At 31.6% G+C, this 21,019-nt stretch overlaps 2 protein-coding genes across 2 annotated transcripts; one reads left to right on the plus strand and one right to left on the minus strand.

The window, feature by feature from the left end:
• Positions 1–339: 339 nt before the first annotated feature.
• On the minus strand, positions 340–4,159 carry LOC107860331 (reticulon-like protein B13). The gene is made up of 5 exons (XM_016705649.2): positions 3,983–4,159; positions 3,811–3,879; positions 2,719–2,905; positions 2,009–2,220; positions 340–1,929 (listed from the first exon to the last, which is right to left on the minus strand). Exons 1-5 carry the CDS (start codon positions 4,041–4,043, stop codon positions 1,724–1,726), a joined length of 735 nt encoding a protein of 244 aa, XP_016561135.1. The 5' UTR covers positions 4,044–4,159; the 3' UTR covers positions 340–1,723.
• Positions 4,160–13,952: 9,793 nt separating this feature from the next.
• On the plus strand, positions 13,953–17,279 carry LOC107860333 (L-ascorbate oxidase homolog). Its single transcript, XM_016705650.2, has 9 exons — positions 13,953–14,110; positions 14,209–14,401; positions 14,516–14,625; positions 14,956–15,226; positions 15,374–15,470; positions 15,581–15,926; positions 16,142–16,507; positions 16,598–16,676; positions 16,892–17,279. Exons 2-9 carry the CDS (start codon positions 14,255–14,257, stop codon positions 17,093–17,095), a joined length of 1,620 nt encoding a protein of 539 aa, XP_016561136.1. The 5' UTR covers positions 13,953–14,110; positions 14,209–14,254; the 3' UTR covers positions 17,096–17,279.
• Positions 17,280–21,019: the final 3,740 nt, after the last annotated feature.

Genomic DNA, 21,019 nt, shown 5'->3' on the forward strand with positions numbered 1-21,019 from the left:
TATAGATGCGAGTACTTTTTTTTAAAACGCAAAGTTACTAATTAGATGACACGAGTAGTAACGATTTTACTAATTAATCAAACCAAACTAAAAGCAAAAAAAGGAAAGAGAACTCTAGAAATCACTTTGATCTGCTGACTGAAGCCATTCTTTGGAAATCTTGGTATCCAACTATCCCTAGATCCCTTGTGATTTGAATTACTTTTGTTCAGAAGCTTGTGTTCTTGTTTGTCCTCGATTTTCTTGTTGCATGATTGGTTTTCTATTTAGATCGACTCTGATGATCGGCAATAAAGCCCATCATTTGTATCAAAACATTTTACGTGAAAAAACCAGATATGCAAACAAAAGTATAATAATCAAGATTGTATTGTATGAAAGATAAATCATAGTATATATTATAATACCTTTACCCCATTCCGTTCTTGAAGAGCCACATTAGTTCCTCCAGAAGATCCATCTTTAGCTTCAATAGTATTTCCCCTCAGCGAACTCTTTCAATATCGAGTGAATCTCATCCAATTTCTTGCCATGTTCGTTAGCTATGACGAGAATCTTCTTACTATCCATACACACCTGAATTAAACCATGCGTCTAGCAAAACATCACGAGTATATTTTCAAATTAAACTAGGTGAGCTTCTTCGGGTACTTCCACATCTGCTACACATGATAGTATTTAGTCTCGCGGCATACTTTTCAAAACCTACATCTCGATAAAAAATCGTCCACGTATGACAAGAACTAGTAACTAGTAGGAAGTTTCTCTTCAAATCAATTGTGGGTATAATTTCTAGATTACTGTCACATGACACGGTTCACAAACGAATTTTAACTGTATGACAACGGAAGTAAAGTTTTGCTTTTATGTATTAAAAAAACAATATGCACAGGTGTGAAAATACAAGAACAGGAATTAGAATCATTTTTGTACAACTGATCAACAGAGTCACTCAATGTCCTCAACTATCGACTTCTGTTTGACGGAAAATCGTCCTTGGGTCAACTATCTTGTTCTTTCCTACACCCTATCCATTACCAAAGATCACTGCGTGTCTGCTGATTTGACAATAAGTTTCAGCATTCCCTCACTGGAGTACAAGCCTGAAAACAGAAAATGGTCAACAGTAGCAAGTTATTTAATAATGGGAGTACATGTTTTAGACGCGTTTGGACTAATTTACGTATGAACACTCTGTTAATGCATTAGTGCACCTGTTGGTGCTACCCATATCTGACCGATCACATGCCTGAGCTATATATATACACATACATACATACAGTGGCTTGCCAGGATATTCACGAATGCATATATAACATAATTTTTTTGCTGAGGTAGATGCATATATAACATAATTTTTTTGCTGAGGGTAGATTCACCACTGCATACATACATACAGGAGCAGGAGTGGACCAGCGGCCATAAATATCGAAAAAATGAACCAGACCGTGCAAATCGAGTATCATTAATATATACAACCAATATTATTACAAATGTAGACTACTTGCAAATAAATATATACAGCTACTATTATTACAAGTGTTTTAGTACATTCAACTCGAGCTGAGGATTATACTGGTGTAGTATCAAATTTACATGTGCGCAAATCGAGGTACAAGAGTAAACAAACGACTCCATCCAATTTCTAGGTGCATTTGTAGAAATCTTCAAATCAATTTATTACTACTAATGATAAAAGTGAAAACAAACTAAAATTACTTGACTACTCAGTTTTTTTCCTTTTCTTGTTCTGCAGCTTGGTCTTCATGTTCTTCACCCTCTCCACTATGGCACTATAATATGTGTGACATTTCTCTGCCACGGCGCTATAATACGTGTGGGATCGGACCCTTACTCGCTGCCCCAAGTCCTTAATCCCGTCTTCATATTTCACATATACCACTGGTGCAGTAAGCCCCATCATAACCCCTGCATTGCCATGTACTTAGAAAACACAACTAGATTACTGGAACATAGGTAAATTAGTACTATAGATATAATTAATTACCAAGGAAGAGAAGCGTAGGTAAATCAAGATGGCTGGCCACAACCGAAAGCAGACCCAACGAAGCTACAGTTCCCACAAAGACGAACCACTCTCTCTCAGTACTCACGCTAAACAGAAACCTTAGGCTTTTCTCAACCGATTCACGAAATTTGGTGCCTGCTTCCACAACTGATTCGTCGTTTATGTACATCATTGACATGTCCAGGGGCTCTCTGCAAAAATATATCAGCACCCGGATTTTACTGAGTTTCTTGATCAGAAGAGGAAAAGGACACTACTTTGTTCCGTCGACACTTGATGTCATAGTGACAATGTGAGACCAGATAACAAAAAGTTAATAACAGACAAGTTAGACTTCACTTAAAACAATAAGATCACAGAATTATATTGTAAGTTCTGTGACACCACAGTAATTATCTAACAGTAAAACCACTAAATTTGAGCCTCTACGGCTATAGATTTGGGGTTCCATTATTTTCTATTGGATAAAGTCCAATTATTTTAATATGCCAAAAATAATTTTTTTACTTCTATTGTTACAAGAGTATCACATTGTTGTAGTAAAGTGGGTAAAGTGCAGCCATTTTAAGTAACATTACAAAAACTATTTCTGTAATGCGTGAAATTAATAAATATAACACCAAATGACACGAAGCTGGAAACACAAACGAAAAAATAATTTAAAGAAAAACTTTGGGGCAGTAGCTTACTTCCCCAAGAGCATATATATGTTTCCCCAAAGAAAGATGGAAGCAATGGCGAACATGGCGATCCAGGACGCCAGCGTTATAAAGGTCAATCCATATATATCAAGTGACAGCCATATCGTTGTAGCTGCTAATAGTGCAACAACACTATTACTCTTCCTCTTCCATAAAATTAAATCTCCGAGTGTACCTTAGAAAAAACGTAAAACATTCGCATTATAGCAACACAACATTGCACCAGCCGAGGTGAAGAGGAGAGAATGCGAGGGGGCCATGAAGGGCTAATGGATTAAGTAGGAATATCAGGGGTGAAGGTAAGCTTTAGCATATGTTTTCGGTCATAAGAAATTCACTAAACATGTAAAAAACATTAAATTCAGAACCAAATATTAACATTTGATGCTGCAGTCAAAGAATCCAAAACTCATGAAGCCTAAATTCCGGATGCTCTCTGATTAGGATTAAGTAATATAAAATGATATACTAGTGCAAGTGAGTTGATTTCCCAAATGGTCACTCAAACTCAACTAATAGTTACTATATGAGAAATTCACTTTCTTTGTTGAAACAAATTGTTATTGAAAAAGGGGGTGAATATATCTGAGATAATACTAACTATAGGGGAGAGAAATTAATCCGTGTAAAGATAATTCGTTTTTTTTTTTTTTTTTTGAGAATGAAAAGATAATTCAACTTTTAGCTAGCTACATATGTTAGTTATCAATTTGATCTGGTTATTACCATTATACCCTTTTTATCAGTCTAACACTAAAGCTTAACCTGGAGATTTCTTGAAATCGCATTATATTCGGTCCATTCACTTTTACTTGTCACATTTCATTTTACAAAAGCAAATTTGATAAATCTTCGAAGCCAAATTGAATAGACTGTATTTTAAATTTAGATTGCGAAAAACTATAGGAATAATCTTATAAGTTGCAGTCATTCACATATTAATATGACCGAAAAAAACATATTGAAGTGTTGATCAAAGTCCACGCAGACTTTGTGTAAGCAAAACATGCATGACAAGTATAATATTGGTTAAAAACATTTTACACTAATATTGCGCGGAAGTTAAATCATGGATTACACCTGTATTATTGACAACATCGCGAGCAGGTGCAGTTATTGGAGAGTCTGTAGAAGTCTGCTGGTTGGATTCTGCAAACAAAGCCAATATTACACTGTAGACAAAAAGGAACTTACAAAAAGAGGGAATATATATATATATATATATATATGAAAGAGTTATATATGGAGAAACCTGAATTGTTGACAAGTTCAGGAGTTGGTGAAATTGGCGGAGATTCAGTTGTAGTCTGCATATTGAATGAAGGCTACAAATTAAACAGAGGAAAAATGGAGAAGAAAATTAAAGGCACTTATGAAGGGAACTTTGTAGTTTAATTTGTATGTTGGAAGGAAAAAGAGTGAGGAGAAATGTGAAGGGAAGAGTGTGAGAAAAACACATTAGTGATTACAGATGGCGGTCAAGTGAGTGAAAGACGTGGAGTCCATGCAGGGTTGCGCCACGAAGCAATTTGATATTTATCTCAATTGGGGTACTTGTAATTGAAGCCCAGCGTCCACAAATGAAGGGCTGATTTGGGCAAGGAAGAGGTATCTAACATAACATGTCCATAAATTACAACTTGCAAACAAAAGTGACAGAAAATAGACAATAGGCTAAATTTGCATGAGTATTTTGGGCCTGACATTATTTGATAACTTAAAGCACAGGCCATAGCTAGAATGGTTCTTTTCTATTCCTTCCCAAAAGGTTATAGATCCCAAAGCTGAATGAAGTTGGTTTGAATGTATATTTGTTTGCATGAGTCTTTTGAATAATTTAATTGGAATTGTCTTAAGAAAGACAGCCACGTTCCTTTTTGCTCGTCTGATAAGGCTTTCGTTGTTTTAATTTATTTGTCTTATGTTTTCTTTTAAATATTTATCTTTTTTCTAATCTGATTACTTCAAGTATTTTGTGTTGAATCAGATCAAGAGAAACAAATTAAAACAGGAGGAGAGTAGTAAAGGACATGAAGGCAAAGTTTGTGACTTTTTTTTTTGTTTTGTTTTTCTTTTGACGCCGTTGTAGTTTTTGCACCAAAGTGGTACCATGCATAATTCCATGGTTTTGTTTTATTCGTGAAAATGGATGATGATGGTATGCCCACTAGGCACATGAGACCTTCCCAATTGCGACATAAATATATCCAACCTGTGGTTGCCAATTTTTTGAGCTTGCACTGATTCAAATACCAAAAGCCAAATGAGAGATCTGAAGCCAAAAGAAATATACATCATATTACTAATATATATAATCGGCCTAAAGCAGGTAGGAGATCGTTGGTCGAAGGACATTTTTGTCATTTCACATCCTAAAATGAGGGCCTTGGATAAACAAGTTGTCCAATTCAGTGAAAGTCCTCCAAATTTTTTAAATTAGATGGGAGGGACAAAAGTTTTTTGAGTTTTTTTTTAAAGTTTTTCCGTTCCAACAACTTATCTCAGTTGTAGAACAACTTTGATAGTTGTTCGACAACTAAGAGAAGTTGTTCAACAACTGTGCGAAGTTGTTCAGACAACTAATGTAGTTGCCCAACAACTATTTCAATTGTTCAAGGGCCTTAGCTTTTTTGAGGGACAGGTTTGTGGGATCCACTTGCCCTTTTTTTAATTAGAAACTTGGAAGGCCCTTCTGGCTTCTTTTTCTCCTAAAAAGACTCCATTCCAAAGGACATTTATGTCATTTCACAATAATTTCAATCGATTATTTTTATGAACATTAGCATGCTACCATCAACATCCATTTCTAAAGTAGTAATATTTTCCAAAAAGAAAATCCCATCGAATCTGACAATACAACATCTCAATACTCAAGTCGAAAATTATCTCTTCATGATTGTTAAATCGAATACTCAAATTAAAAACTACCTCTTCATAATTGTTAAATTAAAAACCAAATATACTAAAAAAAAATGAATAAAAAAAACAAAATTTACCCTAAAAAATCAACAAATCCAGATAGAGAAAGTTTCTTGCGAGCGTTCTCCATAAGCTACAACTTTTTTGGTCACCCCTCTTTCCTAAATAGCTCTCTCATATTGTTGTTAATGACGGACTAGGGGCCAGTGCTCATGGGAGTGGTACTCTTCATATTGTTGCAACCAGGACTTCTATTTCAGATACCTGTTAATAATCGTACACTGGAATTTGGAACTCTTGTAAGATGCAAGATGATAATGGAACGGTCATGGGTATTCTCGACCATGGTTTGACGATGGAGAGGATGGGAGGAGAAAGAGGATAGAAGGAGAGATTGGTGGTTGGGGTTTAGGATAATGAAATTGATAATATAAATAAGGTATGTTAGGTAAAATAAGGAAATGTAAAGCGATGAATAGGGTCCGTGTCATCAAAGAGTATGGACGGCTGCGATTAACATAAAAGTTTAAATGGACTTACGGATTATCGAATTGGGCTAATTGATGATTTAAAATTGACGGAATACATATGCAGGCCCCGAACTATTTTACTTTTTTCGTATAGGCACCTCAATTAAGTTAGGTACCTATTGAATCCTTTGCTCCTTCACAAATGCTTTCGATTGAGCACAATTTACTGACGTGACAAAAAATATAAAATGCATGTAATACACACGCTGATGATGTGACAAAGTGACGAATTAAATGACTACACGTGACATTTTAATTTAAAATAATTATAAAAATAAATTTCTAATATAATTAAATCTAATTTTTTGTTAAACAAAATCATTAATACCCCTCCCCTAAAACAAACTCAACCTACCCGATCCTTCCTCTCCCTCCTCCTCCCTCCTCCCTTCCAAACTTACTTTCTTCATTTTTAAGCAAACAAGAAAAAAATGGTTCTCCATTTTTTAACATAGAGAAACATTTTTTTTTTAACAATTCAAATCTCTCAGAAGGGGTGAATTATGAATTTGATTCAAATAAATCGATACATTCTTCTATGAATTCAGGTAAAATTTCGTTAAAAGGTGTTGTTTTTGAACAGAAATTTAAAGTTGGGTGTGTTAATGCTGGTATAAGTAAATGTAGCTCGATATTGAAGAGGAAAAGGTGTAGTAAAGATTTGAATAACGCAAGTAAAATCTAAAAGTCGACTACTTTTCATTAAGAGATAATGGTAATAATGTTGAGGAAGAATCAGTTCCGATTTCAAAATCGAAACCTCAGGCAACAGTGGTCGCGCCAAAAAGTAGCAAGAAAGTGGAGAAAAAGAAAAGTGAGGTGAAAACTAAGAAGGTTGCTATTATTAGTTTCCTTGATGTGTTGTTCTTTATGGTGTTCTTTGGTGGATTGGTTTCTTTATTGAATGTGATATATGGAGGTGTGAGGCTTTTTTTCCTATTCTTTTTCTTGGCCTCTATAGGATTCCGAATTACAAGTCAAAAATTATTGCTACCAATGAGTACATTGTTTCCTGTTAATCTAATTTGCAATTTCAGTTAACATTGAATGTTGATAGATGGTAACAAACTATTGTTGCTTCTCTAAGACCATGGATTTGGATTACATTTGTCTTGATTAATGTTGAAGTCGGTCAGATTGTGTTTCAGAAAAAAAAATATGGAGGTGTGAGGGAGCCATTTACAAGTGGAGATTTTCGGAGTGGATTTTTGGATAAACATCACGGAAGAATCTTTCACATGTTTGCTTTGAGAATTTAGGAGTTATGAAGATATGCTATTTTTTATATGTAGAAAAAATGAAAAATAGTGAGTTATGGAGAAGAAGATGATGCTTTCTTTTTTCTTTTTAATTCTTTAATATGTCTTTTTTTTAATTGGTTGAATTTTTTATGTTTAATTTTTTTTTATGAATTATCGTCTCTCACTCTCCTACTGGAGAGTGTATTACACATGCCACACCATGTCAGCTCCACATCAGCAATTGTGTTCAATTGAAATATTTTATGAAAGAGAAAATGATTCAATAGGTATCTGTCCTAATTGAGATTACTATATGAAAAAAATCGAATAGTTGAGGGGCCTGTATATGTATTTAGCCTTTAAAATTGGACCCATTATTTAAACTATAAGAGGAAAGTGTGACTTATTGATTGTGAATTAATTTCTAGATATAGTTTATACTTAACGTATTCTACTTCTTTTGATCCAAGAGAGCTTGTGCATCATATAAATTAGGATATATAATTTATTTTTTTAAAAAAATTAATATAAATTACAATAATAATTATATTAAAATAGTTGAAAAGATGTATAAAATATTTGTTTAACTTTTCAAGTTCTATCAATGTCATATAGATGGAGATAGATATGTTACTTGAAAATTATGTAGAAAATCGTATAAATCATAATAATCACAACTTAAAATATCTAAAATTATATAACAAATTTGATTGACTTTGTCAATTTTTCTCCCAGTGGCACATAATTTGAGATAAAAAGAGTAAAATATAGTATCTGAAAATTATGTAAAAGTATTATAAATTAGTCATTAATAACTTAAAATATTTAAAAAATCGTATAAAAAAATTTAGTCAACTTTCAAATTTTATCCATACCACATAAATAGAGATAAAAAATAGAAGAATGATGGAAGCAAGTGGAGGTCGTCTTGTCAGCTTTCGCCGACTCTTCTTTATAATTTTTATTTTCTCAGTTTTAATTTATTTATCGTATTTTTTAATTTAATATATATATTTAAAAAATACACAAAATTATTTTAAATTGCAATAAATAACGGCTTATAAAATTTTTTATTCATTCTTCAAATATTATCACAATTATATAAGACAAAGGGAGTAACATGAGATATATTATTTGAAAAGTAATTAGAAGCAGTACTATAAATCACAATAATTAACAATCGAAAATATGTAAAAACTATATATAAAAATTTTATATAGTTATGTACAATTTCATCAATGTAACATAAATTGGGACAGAGAAAGTATCATTTATTATCTGAGAGTTATGTAGAAGTATTATAAATCATAATAATTAATAATTTTAAATATTTTAAAATCATATAAAAAAATTGATCTACTCTCCAAGTTTTATCAATGTCACATAAATTGAAACGTGAGAGTAACATATATTATCTAAAATCTATATAAAAAAGTATTATATATCATTATAATCAATAATTTTTGGTAAAATTTAAAAATCATGAAAATTTTTTAATTATTTTTCAAAAATTTATTTGTATCACAAAAAAAAAAAAAACATATATTGGGCCCCACGGCTCTTGTGTCTAGTAGTCTATAGATGCCACTACATGTTAATATACCATATCGATTTGTTGGCACATGAAATAGAGTCTATCAGAGATAAAAGAGCAATTACAAAATAAATTATAATATAGGAAGTAAGTATTAATATTATAAATTATAGAAAAGCCAATGTTACTTATAAGAAAAAATAAATTTTAATTTGGATGAGACACAACTTACAATTCCCTTTTATATTTTGCCAAGTGTTATTGTGGGCCCTCTTTTGTCAGCACAATCTCTTCCCTCATTTCCTACACTTTCGTTCCAAATTTGCAGCCCACTTTTTTTTTTCCAATTGCTTCTCTATTTTTATGGCATTTTTTATCATAAAAATATATACTTTTTTTCAGAGTTTGAAGTTGGTGTTATGTTGATCATGAATATAAATTGAACTTATTTTAAAAATTTTGTGAAAGAAATAGAAGTGAAAAGGTAAAAACAAATTTTACTTATTTTCACTTTTTCAAAAATAATTTTCACTAAAGTGAAATAATTTTAATGGTCAAACACTACTAATTTAACTAAAAATAAATATATTTTTTTAAAAAGTAAAAAAAATTACCAAAAGCTTATTATATTTTTATTTTTCTCTCACATATATTTTTCATCTCCATTTATACTCCTCCCTAGGGTATTCATGGGTAAAAACTAATTTAAATAAAAAAATTAATTAAACTGATTAAACAAATTAATTTTTATTTGATTAATTTGTTTTAGTTTTACATTTTAAAACATCGATAGTATTTGATTTAGTTTTTAATTTTGTTCTAGAAAATCAAAGAAATATATGATCCAAACCGAAAACTATATTCTAATTATATATACATAATATATTATTTATTATGAGTAATTTTAAATATCTTATATATATTTTTATCAAAATTTATTTATTATTTAAATATTTTATATTACATGTACGTCATGTTACTGTTTTATGTGGTAATATGAAGGTTTATTATTATTATTTTCAATGAACTGTTATTTTTTTTCTATTTTTTTAAGCAGCCGAACAAAAATTGATAAATAAATATTTTTGGTCTGATTTTAATAAAAAAAAAATTAATTATATTGATTTGAATTTGCTTTTGATCAATAATTGACTCAAATCGATCCCTGAACACTCCTATTCCTATCAATTTAGAAAAAATAATTTTTGTATTTTCAACTAAATCAATTTTAAAAAAAGTTAACCCTTTTACCCCCCAAAAGAAGAACCAAAAATTTTCATTTTACATCTCAAAAAATTAAATCTTGAACAAAGAATTTACATAAGTTTTTATTTGCATTTAAACATATTTATTAAAAGACGAAATATGAATCAATCAAAGAATGATTTTAAAAAAAAAATCATGGTACATATTGATCTTTGCCCTTATGTATATTTGTCTTTATAGAAATTTAATTTTTACATCAATGTTATACAAATTGTTAAGATTCTTAAAGTTATGAAGCGTAAAAAATTAATTAAGAAAATATAAACAAGAAAAGAAGATATAAAAAAAATGAAGAAAGTAAAGATGAAATTATTATTAATGTATTATTCTTTTATTTGATTTTTGAAAATGAAAATCAAGACTATAAAAAGAGAAGGAAAATAAAATATACAAGAGGAAAATTGGAAAAGTGATGTTAGAAACAAAGGGAAAAAGATAGAGCGGAATAGTACATTTTAGGGCACTACTATTTTTCACCTTATTTTTCTTATTATTGTATTATTTACACTTACGAGTGAGAAGAGAAAAGGAAAATTCATAATAGAGTGGGACCCACCAATATGAGTTTTATCAATTAAAATTATCCTCATACAACAATTACATGTCATATCTCACCCACCATAAAAATTTTCATCCTTAGTTTTTACTAGTACACTAGTTTTGTTTTCCTCTCTACCTCTTCTTGCCTATTTTTAATACAGTACATTTTTGGGGAAAAGGAATTTGGGGTGCCCCCTAAATTAGAAACATGGCGGTGTCCCTACTCCCCCCTCCCTAATTTTCGATCAATTATAACACATACCTACAAATCAATCAACCACCCACAATCACATGGCTTTCCATCATTCATTACCATATATTCCTTCTCCTCCTATTGACTATTCAACTAGTAATATTCATTTTAATGTTACATTAAGTTATGATTTTTGACCAACTCATATAGTCGTTTAACATCTTTATCTTCCTTGATATTCAAGATTCCATGAACTAGATAGCTGTTTAGGCCTACCTTTATTATTGCAAATGACCCCTTGTTACTTGCCAGTAATGATATTGAGTTAAAGCAATATTCAAAAGGTGATTGAAGCTAATTGTAGGCCTTGTATTGAAAAGTCAAGACTTCTCAAAGATTTTTTAATATTTATTAAATAAGAATAATTTTGATAGAAAGAAATTAATATATAATTGATTTCTAAAAATCACTTATTTTGAAATGAATTAAAAAGAATATAAAATCATTTGCTAGTAGCAGCTAATTGTTATGAGACACTACAATTCAAGTTGTTATTTCCTGAGAGAGCAAAAAAAAAAAAAACACGTTAAATATATCCTATAATAAATCCTTGTTGTATATTTAAATAGAGATGTATCCAATCATAGTTATTCTTTAACGAAGTTGACAATTGTTCAAATAAAAATGGAAGCTATATATACTTATTTAGTCGATAGTAAAATAATGAAACTAGTGGTTCGGGTACATAATTGTTTTTCGATTTTAAGTGGACATTTTTAATAACAAAAATAGAAAGTTCAAGGATACTCAGCAGATAGAAATTGTTATTTAACTTGCATTATAATCCTCAGCCAGTTCATTAATTAGTAGTACTATGGGAGGACATTAATTGCTTTGACTTTATTATGATCAACTTCATAGTACCATCGCCTCTGCGAAGAGGCAGGAGTCCCTTGAATTTCATGAATCATTGTAGATTCGATAATTATTTTTTATTTATGAATATTATTGTGGAAAAGAAACCTTATAATAATTAATAAAATTATTGTTATACACATAATTATAAAATAAGATTCCATATAATAAATCTTATAATTTGATTCTTATACAAACTTAGTGTATAGTAAAAGGTTTAGTCCACCATATTATCCTTATTTAGAAATCACTGCCTATATTTTATGTTTAAAAAGGAGTAGATTTTGAGCTATATTGTTTTCTCTTTTTGAGAACTACTGTATATATTACTGCTATATCAAATCACGAGTGAGCACCCGATTGAAGTAGGCGGTTGGCATGCATGCTTTCAGCTGTCAATTTTTAGTCGAGGATATTTTTTATTTTAGTTTAATTATTTATTTTTACTTCTAATCGGTTATTTGTTTAAAATTGTATAAACGAATTATAAGTTACAATAATTAATAATTTTAAATTATTTAGAGACTCATAAAATCAATGCTACATAAATTAGAATATATTATTTAAAACTTTCGTAAAAAGTAACATAACTTACAATACAACAAATTAAAATATTTGAAAAACGTATAAAAATTTATTTGACTTTTCACACTCTGTCAATATTATAAAAAATGGATAGACGGGTAGCAAGTATTATCTGAAAATTCTAAGAAAGAGGAATAAATCATAATAATTACAACTTTTGATTGACTTTCTCAAATATTTCATCAGTGCCATATAAATTGAGACGAAAAAGTAATATATAATATCTGAAAATTCTGTAAAAAATATTATAAATCAATAATTAATAACTTATACTAATATTTAAAAATTATATACAAAATTTAATTGACTTTTTATACTTATTCTATATTACATAAATTGAGATAAAAAATAAATATCTATTGAATCCGACACGAGATCCAATATCTAGTATCCATCAATAAAATCGTACGTAAGATGTTTATTTTTTGAAAGTACTGCACCTAAATGAAAATTTGCAAACTATAACATGCTGGCACATTTTAAAATTTAAGTGTAAATTTAGAGAAGAAATATATTAGAAGAAAAATTATGAAAAAAGAGAAATGAAATTTAAAAAAAGAGATGAAGCTCTTTGGATTCTGAATCTGAATGTGAAAGCTGACAAACATGTTCTCTGCGAAAAAAGAAAATAACAATAAAAGGATTGTTTCTTTTCTTCTTTCTTTTTCCTTTTTTTTCCAAAAAACATAAATAAATAAGAAAAAAAGAAAATAGCAAGTGGTAATATCGCAGCTTCTACCGCTTTGTAATTAAGAAAACAGCATGCTGCATTGGTTACTCCTATTAAATATTTTCAGATGCCTCACGTCTCTCTATTCAAATCTCACAACACTCAACAGTTCCAGTTAAACACATCATCCACAGTGAAAAATATTTTTGATATAAAATCAAGTGGAAATGAAGTGCATGATTACCATGGTTAAGTGAAAAAAATAAGGTGACTGACTATACATAAACATTAACCATGATTAAATGAAAATAAAAAAGAGATGAGAACACACAAAATTTTACCATGTTAACTTTGTTCCATGAAATGTCCCTCGAGAAAAAGTCCAATATCTGGCAGGATGGACGGCGAGATTTATGGCGGGTTTAAATTTCAAGTTTCAACTAATAACTCTTCTTTACAACTTGCAAAAAAAAAAAAAAAAAAAAGTGAATCAAAAGGAAAAAGAAAGAGGGTAATGTGTGTTTTCCAGTACTATCTCCATATTTTTTCTACATGCTCTTTTTAAATTAGGCACACTTTTTAATAAATTTCTAATTTTTATAAAATTAAAAATAATTTTATATCTATCTTTTAAAATTAACTGACATCTTGATAGTTTGAACAAGAATCTAATAGAAAGATTTCGATCAAATAATCCTTGAATAATTAAAAAAAATATTTATTTAAAAATATAAGCACAATCGAAAAAAAGGGTGGGATTACTATAGTCTATAGTAGTAATAATAACGCGGAATCGCGTGATGTGCGCCGAATATGAGAGTTGGTTGGCACCAACTATATAGACCCATCCAGTGAAGCTGCTTTTTGGCAACTTCCTCACACATTATTTATGTGCAGTCTTCACTAGATCTGTTGTACATTCATACATTTGTTCATTCTTTCTATTTTTACAACTATACTTAATTAGCTTATAGTCACTCAAACCTGGTATTATTTCCATTTCTCTTCCCAACTCTACAGAAATCTGTTAGTGGTACATTAATAGTTGAACTGTTAGTTATTATGTTTCAAATGTGAATTTGCAGGTAAATTAAAGGGGGCTTGAGTTTTCATTCTTTAGGCATTGGTGCAATGGGGAAAGTAGCACTTTTTCATTTGGTTTGTGGAATCTTGATTTTTTGGAGTAGTGTCTCTGTGGTGAAAGCAGAGGATGCTTATAAATATTTTACATGGACTGTTACTTATGGAACTGCTTCTCCACTTGGTGTTCCTCAACAGGTTGTTATTTTATTTATTTATTTACTTATTGTTTACGTATTTCGTACTGCTAGCTGGTATGGTTAATCAAGAACTTATAGTTTCTGATGAGTTTTCTATGTTTTGAACTTATAGGTGATCCTCATTAATGGCCAATTTCCTGGTCCAAGACTTGATCTTGTCACAAATGACAATGTAATCCTCAACCTTTTTAATAAGTTGGACGAACCTCTTCTCTTGACATGGTGAGTCTCTTTTCATATCTGTACATAAAATGTATTGTTATATAATGTTGGTTTTGCTTGAATTTGGTCTGGAGTACAAGTCAAGAATACATTAAATAATAAAAATGTGCTTTCTCTAATAGTTTAAGCCTTTAGATGAGATGGTAACATGGTATATATCAAGAGTAGTATTTTGTTGACATACTTGTTTCTGTGAGCTGAGGGATATACGTGGGACTGGTCGAACTATCGGATTACGAAGGGGATTCTCTTAATTTTCTGTTGTTATTGTGGTCATAGAAATGTTGATCAACAGTTGGAACTGTAGTCTTATATGTTTGTCCTGTTTAGGAATGGGATCAAACAAAGGAAGAATTCTTGGCAAGATGGAGTTTTGGGAACTAATTGTCCCATTCCTCCAAATTCAAATTACACTTACAAGTTCCAAACAAAAGACCAGATTGGAAGCTACACATACTTCCCATCAACTCAATTGCATAGAGCTGTTGGAGGTTTTGGAGCACTTAACGTGTATGCAAGATCCGTAATCGCAGTTCCGTATGCTAAACCTGCTGGAGATTTCAGTTTACTTATTGGTGATTGGTTCAAGAGCAGCCATAAGGTGAGCCTCTTGCCTGTTTCTTGCATTCTATCATGTTAGATGTTATAGTGAAACGTTGTTATAGATGATAGATTGTTATAGAAAGGTTTAACTGTAGAAGAGCAAGTTTGTGATGTTCTCAATTTTTTTTGGCTTTTGTACTTGTAGGTGTTGAGGCAATTACTGGACTCAGGAAAGTCTCTTCCTTACCCAAATGGCCTCCTTATAAATGGACAGAAGCAATCTACCTTCACTGGTGATCAAGGTCATTCTCAACATTTGTTGAAATTCTCTGCTATGGTCTTCGATTTACTGAATTGTTACTAATCCTCAAACAGCTCAACTCATTAAGACAGCCTGTGTTTTCATCTTCAGGAAAGACATATATGTTCAGGATTTCAAATGTAGGCTTGAAAGATTCCATTAACTTCAGAATTCAGGGACACAAGATGAGGGTTGTCGAGATTGAAGGATCCCACGTCTTGCAGAATGTTTATGATTCTCTTGACGTCCATGTTGGTCAATCTATGTCTGTGCTTGTTACATTGGACCAACCCCCAAAGGACTACTACATTGTTGCCTCTACAAGGTTCTCCAGGATGGCTTTTACCGCCACTTCAGTTCTCCACTATACTAACTCTCAGACACCTGTTTCTGGACCCGTGCCATCTGCTCCAGCCGGCCAATTGCACTGGTCTATGTTGCAAGCCAGAACATTTAGGTACCTTTTATCCACAAGAACTGTCATGTGCATTTCACTGCTTTCTTGCACTACTATATTGATGAATTGCACTTCAAACATTTATAGATTCCTGGTCGAGTGTAAGATTAGGAAACAATAACGTATAAGGAAGCATTTCAAGAATAGTTGACACTAGATATCTAGGATTCATTTTACTTCTCCATGGCCTAATTCTTTTTTTGTCTGAATTGAAGGTGGAATTTGACATCAAATGCAGCTAGGCCAAATCCTCAGGGTTCTTTCCATTATGGAAAAATTCCACTATCGAGGACTTTTGTGATGGCTAATTCGGCACCTGTTATTAATGGAAAGCTGAGATATGCTGTCAATAGCGTCTCTTATGTTAATCCTGATACTCCACTAAAGCTTGCTGATCACTTCAACATCCCCGGAGTCTTCAGCTTGAACTCCATTCAAGATTCTCCCTCTGGTAGTTCTCCTTACTTAGCCACAGCTGTATTTCCAGCTTCTCACCATGATTTCATCGAAATTGTTTTCCAAAACAATGAGGCCGCCATGCAGACCTGGCATCTTGATGGCTATGATTTCTGGGTTGTAGGGTATGTCATAATGCTTCAACGTTTCTCATTTTTTTTAGTGATAAGAAGGGGAAATTGTTCTAATCCTTACCTATTGCTAATGATCTGCAGTTTCGGATCTGGCACATGGACACAAGCAAGTAGAAATAAGTACAATCTTGTTGATGCTCTAACTAGACATACTACACAGGTAAATGCAGCAATTCCATAAATCTGATTAAGAGCTTAAGTCCTATGTGCTAACGGTGTAGAATTATTTGCACAGTTGTATCACGTATATGGTGCAAATGGTATCTAACCTGTTATAATAGGTTAAACTACATTGGTCCTGTAATAGAATCTTTACACTAACGTATAAATAATTTTAGTTATTGTTCTAAGCATGACATGAAATGGTTCTTGCAGGTATATCCAAAATCTTGGACTGCCATATTGGTGTCCTTGGACAACCAAGGAATGTGGAATTTGAGATCAGCTATGTGGGATAGACAATATCTTGGGCAACAAGTGTACCTCAGAGTCTACAACCCAACACCAAGCCTAGCTAATGAATATGACATACCAACTAATGCTCTTCTCTGTGGCAAAGCTGCTGGTCGACATCCTTAATTTGACGAATCCTATATACATAGGCTTTTGTTTTGCTGGTCATGAGAGGTTGGCTAGTAGAGATTGCGGCAAAAGATAATACTTGGCTGCTTATGTTGTAATCACATACCTTTGTACTTTTTCTTTAGTTGTTGGCTACACTAGTTTTTGAAATGCAGCTAATAGAAGTTCATTGTTAGATAAATTCTATGCAAGTTCTAACGAGCAATCAATTGTGTTCAAAACTATTGCGTATACTTGGAGGGGTGTCGCGATGAGTGTCTAGTTTAATGAATAACATTAACGAATATGATCAATTTGAGCAAGGCTAAATGAATGATAGAAATTCATATATTCGATCTAACACTCCAAAACAAATGGAGTTTCCAAACAAGTTTTTTTGTCCTTCCCTTTCTCCTTACTGAGCCTTCAACCTTAAGAGCTATTAAGTTATGCATACTATTAGGGTAAGAATTTTTCTTACATTATTCTTTACCTGCCTGTGCTATCATAGGTAAAGGTTGTTATTACTGAAGTTTATGTTTCAATCAATTTTTTGGAACAAGTGCATCGGTTAAAAGTTTTTTATGTTTCAATTAATATTGAAACAAATGCATTTTGAGTTACAAAGAAAATGAATGTGAAATTACAATTGAAACAAATGCATCTTGAGTTACAAATGAATTAACAATTGTAAATTCATTTACGTTTTAGGTTCTTGAAACTTGAAAGAAAGACAATTTTTGTTCATGAACCTATTAACTATTGCTTAATTAATACTTTTCACTTGCATGAAAATTTTACCCTATAAATAGTGTTTCTTTTGTTTGGAAACGACAAACACTCAAAACTACTTTCCCCTTGAAAAACACTTGAGAGACATTGATCAAATGGTGAAATCACCAATTCAAGAATAGAAGAGCAACATTCTTGAAAGCTACTTGTTTTGTGGCTTAGTTGAATCCCGAAGATAGAGTTGTCACTAATTTTTCCGTTTGCTCGTGGGAGAGACTCCAACTATCTTCAAGAAGCATATTATCGTACCTCTAAGCCAAGCAAGTTTTATTTTGAATTTCTTGTACAATTATCATTATTGTTCTAACAATTTGAAGATAGTTGTCTCTATGGCTTCTACATCAATATCAAATAGTATTCCATCTTTGTCTAATCCTAATTTTGAAATATTTGATGGCAAAAACTTTCCTAGATGGCGTGGAAAGATGGAATTCTTTTTAAGACGATTAAAGTTGGCATATGTTCTTGAAGAACCTTGTCCTAATGCTCCTGGTTCTGAGGTAGCATCTGACGAGGCTACTTTAATTAAAGAATAAATTTCCAAATGGCAATATGATGATTATTTGTGCAAGAATTATATTCTTGGAGGAATGTCCAATAAATATTATGATCAATATTATATTAAATGCAAATATGCTAAAGAGATATGGGACACTCTTCAAGCTATTTATTTAGCAGAAGAGGCGAGTTCTAAGAAATTTCTCGTTTCAAATTATATGGAGTTCAAAATGGTTGATGACAAGTTAATCACTGAACAAGTATAAGAATTCCAACTTATAGCTAATAAAATTGCTATATCTGGAATTGCTCTTGATGAAAACTTTCATATTAGTGCTATTGTATCAAAACTTCCTCCATCTTGGAAAGAGTATAGAAGCAAACTCTTACACAAAAAGGAAGATTTGACTCTTGAACAATTGTTGCAACACTTGCAAATTGAACAAGAGACACGATGGCGCGATAATAATAGCTTGAAAGAACCTGTCATGAAAGCTCATATGGTTGAAGAAAAATCAAACAAGAAGGAACCAGAAAATAAGAATTTTTCAAAGGCAAAGAAGACTATAAATTTCAAACGTAATGGTCCCAATTTTAAATCTAGTGAATGCTATCATTGTCACAAAGTTGCTTACTATGCGCGTGATTGTAGAATTCTCAAACCCGAAAAGAAGAAAGAAAAAACAAATAAAAATAAAAAAGATGATCTTGTGGCAATGGTCATAGAAACATTTATAGTGGAAGATCAAGTGAAATGGTGGATAGATACCGGCACAACTCGTCACTTATTAGGTAACCGAAATTCTTTCAAGACTTATGAATTAGTGGGGGACAGTAAAATTATATATATGGGAAACTCCTCCTCTACTAAAGTTGTGGGAAAAGGAACTGTTGAACTTAAATTTATTTCCGGAAAGATAGTTACATTGATGGACGTATTGTATGTTCCTGATATTCGAAAGAACTTGGTGTCAGGTACGCTTCTTTCGAAGCATGGTTTTAAAATGATTTTTGAGGCAGATAAGTTTATTTTATCTAAAAATGGCATGTTTGTTAGAAAAGGTTATGTTGCAAATGGAATGTTTAAACTCAATATTGAAAATGAAAATATTTCTGCTTATCTTGTGGAGTCTCTGGACTTATGGCATGAACGTCTGGGACGTGAATTTTAGATCCATTCAACTTATGGTAAATAATGGATTAATCAAAGATTGTGGAAAGAATCATACTACTAAGTGTCTTACTTGTAGTAAATGCAAGATTACGAAGACGCCCTTTAAGACAGTTGAAAGGACTTCCACACTTTTGCAATTAATCCACACTGATATTTGTGAGATGAATTATTTGTCACATCATGAAAAGAGGTATTTTATCACTTTTATTTATGACTACTCAAGATATACTTATGTCTTTCCATTGAAAACAAAAGATGAAACATTTGAGACTTTCAAAACATATAAAGCAGAAGTTGAAAATAAATTGAGTGTGAAAATTAAGTCAATTAGGTCTGATAGAGGTGGAGACTACTTAAAGTCAGATTTTATTGATTTTTGTGAGAGAGAAGGCATTGAAAAATAATTGACCATATCCTATACACCACAACAAAATGGTGTAGCAGAAAGAAAAAATAAGACTTTCATAGAAATGGTTAATTTTATGCTTTATGGATCTGATATATCTGAAAATTTGTGGACTGAAGCCTTGCTTTCGACATGTCATATTTTGATAGAATTACTTCCAGAAATCATGATGAATCTCCATATGAACTTTGGAATAATCGAAAACGAAATATAAATTATTTTAAAGTATGTGGTTGCTTGGCTCATGTTCGATTACCGAATCAACATTTAACCAAGATTGGCTATAGAGGAGTAGATTGTGTGTTTATTGGTTATTCACAAACCAGTAAGGCTTATAAATTTTTAAATCTTGAGACCTCAAGTCCTCACACAATTATTGAATCTTTACATGCTAACTTTTTTGAGCATATATATCCGAAGAAAAAAGATTCTTTTGAACAAGATTCAAGTTCTTCTATTTCTCCTCTTAAAAGGAAAATAGTTGAGCCATTGGAAGAAAGTCAACTAAGACTTAGTTCAAGATCAGCCAAATCAAAAGACTTTGGTCCTGATTTTCAAGCTTATTTGGTTGAAAAGGATCTTGAAAGTTATGTTAAATCTATGTCTTCACATGATGCTCCATTTTGGCGTGAAGCCATTGATGATGAAATGCATTCTATATTATCTAATAATACATGAATACTGTCAAATTTTCCTCCTGGATGTGAACCAATTGGTTGCCGATGGATTTTTAGGAAGAAAATGAAATTCGATGGTACTTTAGATAAGTACAAAGCCCATTTGGTATCTAAAGGCTTTACTCAATTGAAAGATATTAATTATTTTGATACTTTTGCACCTGTAGCTCGGATGACCTCTATTCGTCTCTTGATTGCTCTAGCAGCAATTCATGGTCTTTTGATTCATCAAATGGATGTGAAAACTGCATTCCTAAATGAAGATCTTAACGAAGAAATCTACATAAAACAACCAAAAGGATTTGTCAATCCTGGTCAAGAACGTAAAGTTTGTAAACTTCTTAAATCTCTTTATGGATTAAAACAAGCTTCAAAACTAATGGCATGATAAATTT

Source organism: Capsicum annuum, chromosome 2 (assembly GCF_002878395.1).
Source record: "Capsicum annuum cultivar UCD-10X-F1 chromosome 2, UCD10Xv1.1, whole genome shotgun sequence".
Lineage (NCBI taxonomy): Eukaryota > Viridiplantae > Streptophyta > Magnoliopsida > Solanales > Solanaceae > Capsicum > Capsicum annuum.

What these genes read in the sequence shown, in the direction of transcription:
- LOC107860331 (XM_016705649.2), bottom strand. Translation starts at nt 4,043, where the DNA reads ATGCAGACTACAACTGAATCTCCGCCAATTTCACCAACTCCTGAACTT. An exon ending in TGAACTTGTCAACAATTCAG is followed by an intron (nt 3,880 to 3,982) that starts GTTTCTCCATAT and finishes CTTTGTTTGCAG; the next exon opens with AATCCAACCAGCAGACTTCT. An exon ending in ATATATATGCTCTTGGGGAA is followed by an intron (nt 2,221 to 2,718) that starts GTAAGCTACTGC and finishes ATATTTTTGCAG; the next exon opens with AGAGCCCCTGGACATGTCAA.
- LOC107860333 (XM_016705650.2), top strand. Translation starts at nt 14,255, where the DNA reads ATGGGGAAAGTAGCACTTTTTCATTTGGTTTGTGGAATCTTGATTTTT. An exon ending in TTGCAAGCCAGAACATTTAG is followed by an intron (nt 15,927 to 16,141) that starts GTACCTTTTATC and finishes TCTGAATTGAAG; the next exon opens with GTGGAATTTGACATCAAATG. An exon ending in TATGATTTCTGGGTTGTAGG is followed by an intron (nt 16,508 to 16,597) that starts GTATGTCATAAT and finishes AATGATCTGCAG; the next exon opens with TTTCGGATCTGGCACATGGA.